Source organism: Symsagittifera roscoffensis, chromosome 6 (assembly GCF_963678635.1).
Source record: "Symsagittifera roscoffensis chromosome 6, txSymRosc1.1, whole genome shotgun sequence".
Classification (NCBI taxonomy): Eukaryota; Metazoa; Xenacoelomorpha; order Acoela; family Convolutidae; genus Symsagittifera; species Symsagittifera roscoffensis.
In genome coordinates, this window is record NC_087067.1 from 4,555,471 (window position 1) to 4,562,094 (window position 6,624).

The 6,624-nt window shown below is 34.4% G+C and overlaps 1 protein-coding gene across 1 annotated transcript; it reads left to right on the plus strand.

Annotated features, from left to right (window-relative positions):
- The first annotated feature begins 360 nt into the window (after positions 1 to 360).
- On the plus strand, positions 361 to 1,629 carry LOC134848572 (interferon-inducible GTPase 5-like). Its single transcript, XM_063866088.1, has one exon. It carries the CDS (start codon positions 361 to 363, stop codon positions 1,627 to 1,629), a length of 1,269 nt encoding a protein of 422 aa, XP_063722158.1.
- Positions 1,630 to 6,624: the final 4,995 nt, after the last annotated feature.

Here is a 6,624-nt window from a genome sequence, read left to right on the forward strand (position 1 = left end):
TGGTATTACAGGTAGCAGATGTTTTTGAACAACTGATACTTTGAGTCAGGCTTGAATGAATATAAATACATCAGTTACATTTATAAATCAAAATAGAGTTTACACAACCAAGGGATTTAACTATAAAATTAAATACATCAAAATTATTTGTTTCTCAAAAGTTTGAAGGTTAGTTTTATTCCTTAAACATTCTTGTTCCAAAGTCTCCTTTTCTTCCTGCAAAACTAGTTCTTCATAATTTGAAAACGCTAAAAACATTGTCTTAAACAATTTGGTTTTATGACAAAACTTGCTCATACGCTATAACATAACTTAGCTACGTTGAAAACATCGGCTTAAACATTGTCTCTACAGCAGAATATGGACACTGAACTTTTACTTAACGACCTCAACATAGATACTGCATTTGTGAATCAAGGCGTTCTTCATTTCAATGATAAGACAACTGCTCTCAATGGGGATGCCTCTCTCATAAACGAGGATCAAAATGCCGAACTGAATAGATGGAAAGACGAGATCATTAATATCGCCATCATCGGCCAATCAAGACAAGGCAAATCTTCGTTCATAAACGCCCTCTGCGGAGAAAATGTCGCTGCTGTCGGGGACCTTGCACCGACCACTATGGAAATTCAAAAAATCGTAAATAAAGATTTCCCCAACTGTGTTTTCTGGGATCTCCCCGGCATTGATGGGATCAAGTTCAAGCGAGAAACAAACTTTGACGACATTAAACTGCTGGAAAACAACTACGACGTGTATATCATTGTGACCAAAGAGATGCTCGGAGACGGGGAGCTCTTTTTTGCCAAAGAATTGGTTACAAGAGGAAAGTTGTTCTACCTTGTGCGAACGCACGTAGACGAAAAAGTGGCAAAGTTAGTGAAGAAGCAGAAAGTTAGCGAGGACGATGCCGTCACTGAAATTCGGAAGCTCCTGATGACGCAGCTTACGGACAGTGGCTTTGATCAGGAGCTGCACAAGATATTCCTTGTGAACGTTGAAGAGCCCTCCGAAGCAATGCAGTCTTTCGATATGGCTCTGTTCGTGGAAACAATTTGCAGGCGTGGCTTTGCTTCTCAGACAAAAGCTTCTGCATTTCAGTTTTCAATCAAAATCCGGGGGCCGCAGATGGTACAGGAAATGTACAGTCAGTTGAGGAAAAGAATAAAACTTGTTGCAACGGCTTCAGCTGCTGGTGGAGCGCACCCTATTCCAGGATTTGGAGTGATCATTGATCCGAAGTTAATTTACGATGAAATAAAGCTCTACTTGCAAAAATTCAATCTCACCAAGATATCCGTTGCTGAAACAGAAAAGAAGGCTGGCAAGGAACGAGAGAGTATTGAAAAGATGGTAGCTGCACAGCTGTCTTCCGAAAATGGACCAATTTACTTTGTTAGGGAACAAAATGACTGGTTCATCAGCGAAGAGAACTCTTACACACAAGTCTTTTCACATTTCCGAAAATGCTTACAACTATCAGAATCAGCTGAAGTAATGATTACAGTGGCATTGCCGATTGTGGGACATCTAGCTGCTCCAGGCTTGTCATTTGTAACCACTCTGCTTCAACTGGAGAGTATTCTGAGAAGTGGCTTTGGAGGTCCAGAAGTGGATCGGAGATAAATCGCTGGATAGAGACCCAGACCCTTTCATGGACCCTGATTTCTTCTAGTTTATATTCCTTGTGTAACTCGAATTAGATTATTTATGTTTTGTAGTAGAGTTACAGATAATTATAGTTTGCTAAAAATTACTGAAAACCTTGATGTTATTTTATAAATGTTTGTATAATTGTAAGTATGACAAAAAAGTATAAATTAGATTGTCTTGATTAGTGTAACTGAATCAAACTATAGCAAAATGATACAGTTTATGTCAACTTGCAATCATTCAAATATATTTTATTACGTTGAATCCAAATTTCCAGCGTTTACTGTACAAGATGGGCTAAACAGTAATTTACTCAATTTGCTTTACTGAATAATATCACCCTGTTTGATTGTAACTTCTAATCATACAAGAAAAATGATAAACCTGCTATCTGTCAATTTCTCATAATTTGATACGTACAAAAACTTGAGGTTCTATGATAAGCGTTTAACCATTTATGAAATTTGTGTCATATGCATTTGTTAATACATGAAGGTTTTATGATTAGAAACCTAGAAGTTTTTTCTTAAAGTATAAGCACAAAAGATCAGGGGTGAATTAAGGGGGAGGGGGACAAACGCTTATCCCCCCAGGGATCCGTCCCCCTTTGAACTAGAGTGAGATATCCATTTTTGGCCGACGTACCCGAAATTTTTTCTAAAGCCGCCTTTGGAGTCAGTATATACAAATTTTGGGGGAGGGCGCGCGCCAAAAAAAACCCGGGTTGACCTCTATAAACCAAAAATGCTAATCATACAATTCCATAAATTAGTCTATGAAAAGATACTATTCATACAAACTTCATACATTTTGCTAAAATAATGTTATCGAATTTTCTAAGGACTTTTTTTTGATTTGGCATAAAAGTCAGTGTACCGTAATAAAAAAAAAGAAAAAATTTTTATCATAAAAAAAAACAAATTATATAGTTTCCATATATGGAAATTGTATGACTTGCATTTTTTCGACGGCGACAACAATTTTTTTTGTAATTTTGAAATTACCCCACAAATTTTTTTTTCAACCGCAAATTGAAATAATACTTAAAAAACATTTTCCAAAAAAAAATGCATGCAAAACTTAGTTTTGTGTGCCTATTCTAGTCATGGCTACACAAAAATGGGAATTTTTCCGTTTTTTTGGACATTTTTTTTCAAAAGCGCTAAAAGTCCTATTTCTTTTGTATGACTTGTTTATGTATGCTGGATGGATCAATGTCTTATAATTTAAAAAGTCAAATTTTGAAAATATTCATCTCTGAAATTTTTTGCCAAAATTTAAAAGTTTGATGCCCTCAGTGTATAATTTGCATAAGAAAACTCTGATACAATTCACTTCGTTTCCAAAGCATAGTAAATGCAAGATGATCAAAACTTTGGTGACTGCTCTATTGTTGAGTTAACTATAGTTTCTATCCCTTGTGTTGTTTAGTTACGAGCACATTCAAAAAATTTTGAGAAATTGTATTTCAAAAAAAACCATTTTTTTGGTTATGAAAAAATGCTAGTACTATATTTAAATGCCAGTGACAGCTATCTCCAATGCTTAAGCATTATAATTTTGCATGTTTAGCGAAAGAATTTTTTCATGTTTAGGCTATGTCATATATTGCAATGATTAAGAAAGTTTTTTAATTAGTTTTCCGCGAGGTCATTATTTTTCAGTAACTTTTTTTCGAGGCCAAATTAATTTTGTCTGTCTGTATACTTGCTTTTTAAATTAATTTGATTATGTCTGTCTACCCGTCTGCTAATTTTTTTAAATTTTCAATTTGGTTTCGACGATTGAGTTCAAAATATTACTACTGTCAAACAGTTGTCTCCAATCTCTTTATCTGGATTTTTTAATTTTGTTTGTCTTTTTTTCAAGCCTTCATTTGCAAGCTTTTCTGTCTTTTCCTATCTTTTTTTGTCTGTTTTTCTATTCTTCTTGTGATCTTTTTCACTTCCTTTTTTTATTCTTCTTTTTCCTGTTTTTTTTCGATCCTTCTTTTGACTTTTTTTCACTTCCTTATTTATCTTTCTTTTTCTATTTTTCTTTTTCATCTTTATCACTTTTTTATATCACCTGCCTCCAATTATGACTGCTCTTGTAGTTTTCTACAATCCTTGTAGTTTTCGAGATTTTCAAAAAATTTGAATTATCTTGAAATTCCTTACCTCGTAGTGGTAAGGGTAGTGGGTGCTGTCAGGGTACTCTCAGGGGTTGCAAATCTTGCTTCCAAATATGACTGCTCAAATCCTTGTTGTTTTCGAGATATGAGGTTTCTTGTGATTTTTCAAAAATTTTTCAGAAAGCTTAATCAAATTTTTTTCTTCAATTTGAAATTCTCAACCCTGTAGTCGGGGACTATCAGAGTACTCTCAGGTGGATGCGAATCTTGCCTCTAGTTATGACTGCTCAAATTCTTGTAGTTTTTGAGATATGACGTTTCTTGTGATTTTTGTAAAAAAAATTTCGGAAAACCCAAACAAATTCTTTTTTCAAATTTTGAATTTCCCAACCTTGTCGTTGGGTGCTGTCAGGGTACTCCCAGGAGTTTTAAATCTGGCCTCCAAAAATGACTACCCAAATATTTGTATTTTTCGAGATATGACATCTTCGAAATTTGACGGAAAATAGGAATTAAAAAAATTATTAAATATGAAGTTACCAACCATGTTATTGGGTGGTGTCAGAGTGCACTAAAAGCCTGCAGATCTGGTTTCCAATATATGCAGTTTTTCATGAGATGCGAAAAATTTGAAGCACCAGAGGGGCGCTACACGCTAGTATATTTTACGGATCTCGATCCCATATGGAAACCTAGGAGCTTACTTTAACGCGACGTCAATGCGCCCGCCTTGCGTGCAAACCGCCGACCCCGAATCAAAGAACTCTTCCCACGAAGACTGTTTGTAAGTAAACATCTGGGCACCTAATGATCTCTTCAAATATGGTGCTGGATACCCTGTTTTGGTCGCTTTCATTAGTGGGGGTTTTGACGGAACCAATCAAAACGACCAACTGTTCAACGGACTGAAGTTAGCAGAATCGCAAGATATTATAGTCGTTATTTTTTTGGAAAGCTAAACAGAAAATTTAGCTTTCCGACCTACAGAGTCAGACTTTTTGGATTTCTGAGATTTCGGACTTTTTGCGAGGTACTTAAAATTCAGAAAGCAAACTAATTCAATGTATTTATCGACGTAACGGAAATTGAAAAATCGAAAATCACTGAATCGCTGAAATCAAAACTGCGTTAAGTTGAAAAAAAATAGTCGGACATCTACATATTCTTCCAGTCAGTTATAAAGTTGCTAAAGTTGAACCTCTCCACGAAGAACGCAAAGAACTGGACCCATTAAAATACAGGCCATTCTCTCTACTACCAACTTTGAGTGAAATTTCTGAGCGAGTCATTTATAATCCAATGAATAAATATCTCACAAGAAATCAACTTTGAATTCTTATTAAAGTTCATTTTTGGATTCATAATCAGTTTGGATCTATATCAAAAAAAGTACTATTTAAGTTTAATAACCATAATTGAAGAAGCGCGTCAAATCTGGGATTCTAAGTCACAATGGCACAGTGCGCATTCAATTATTTTAAAAAAGCCTTTGATACAGTTGTTCACATGCTTTAAAAAAATGAAGAAAAAAACGTGACTCATGTGAATTTTGGCTCGTTTTTTAACCTACTCGAAACCCTATTTCGAAAATCTACGTTGCCACTAACACCAAACGATCTGAAAACAGAGAGGTTAAATTTAGCTTTTCTCAGGCATCCACATTAGGCCCACTACTTGAAAGTTCCTATTGATTTTGAATTTTCCTTCAGAGATCATATCGCAAAAATGATTGAAAAAGGCCAGGTTTTTTGGTTTGTATTATAGGCTGAGAAAAGTCTTCAGTAGAAACAACTACTAAAAGTATAGAACGCTTAATTCTGTAAAATAAATGGCAAAACTGTTAAATACCGTGCTATAAAATATATGACAAAATGCAATTTGTAATTGATGTCGCTTTATTTTCTTCTTCGTGCAAAAAGAAACTCATAGTATTTGTTTCTTAACTAAAAATTAAATTAAATGCACATTATAATTATCAGATTTTGAGTGGAGCTGCTATTAGTATTATTAACATTATGGTTTTTCATTCAGATTTTTGTCAACCTACTTTTTTTATGATTAGTTATTTTCATTACGTTTACTATATGATTACAAAATATGGGATAGCAAGAGTGTTGCAGCCAGGTAGTGACTCTTTTCCCGTAAAAAATTTTGCTCACAGGACTTATTTCTCGGTCACATCTGTTGGAAATACTGAAAGAGACATGTACTGAGCATGTTAGCATGCATTCTTACTAACCATCCTACAGGAAATAATTTTTTTTAAGGCTGGTTGTAAATTTACTATCTCTATTCGCTTTTTGGTTTTTCCTTTTCTTTTTTTGGCTGAATAGATTCTGGCCTGTTTTATATCGGGTTAGTGGCGTCATATAACATCGTTGGATGACCACAAAAACTTTTAGTGTGCGTCTGTGTTTTGAGGGAGAGTGGGACTTCTGCGTGTTTTGCTCAGTATCTATTTTCGCTTTTGGTACATCTGGCTAAGCTTTCTTCCGATGCGAACTCCACTTTCTATCGTCTTGTCATAAATTTTTCAAAACTTGATTTACTCATTTTGAAAGATCCAATTTTTTCGACAAATTTAATTTTTTGCTTTCTGATCTTAATGATGTCATTATTTTTTGTTAGTAAACCAAATTTAATTTAGAAAATACTCGCACGATCATTTGAAATTTGCAAAATTTCTGCAAAGGTATGTTTTTTCTTCAATGTTTTTCGAATAAGTGAATCCTAATACAAAGTTTTTTGCAACCATCTAAGTTTCACTGGTTCAACTAACATACTTGTACAAAGACTAACTTTTTTTTCTCTCAAACAGACCTTTCTAACAAAATTTTTGTAAAAATCAAAATTTG

Coding starts and splice junctions, on each gene's coding strand:
- LOC134848572 (XM_063866088.1), top strand. CDS start 361: ATGGACACTGAACTTTTACTTAACGACCTCAACATAGATACTGCATTT.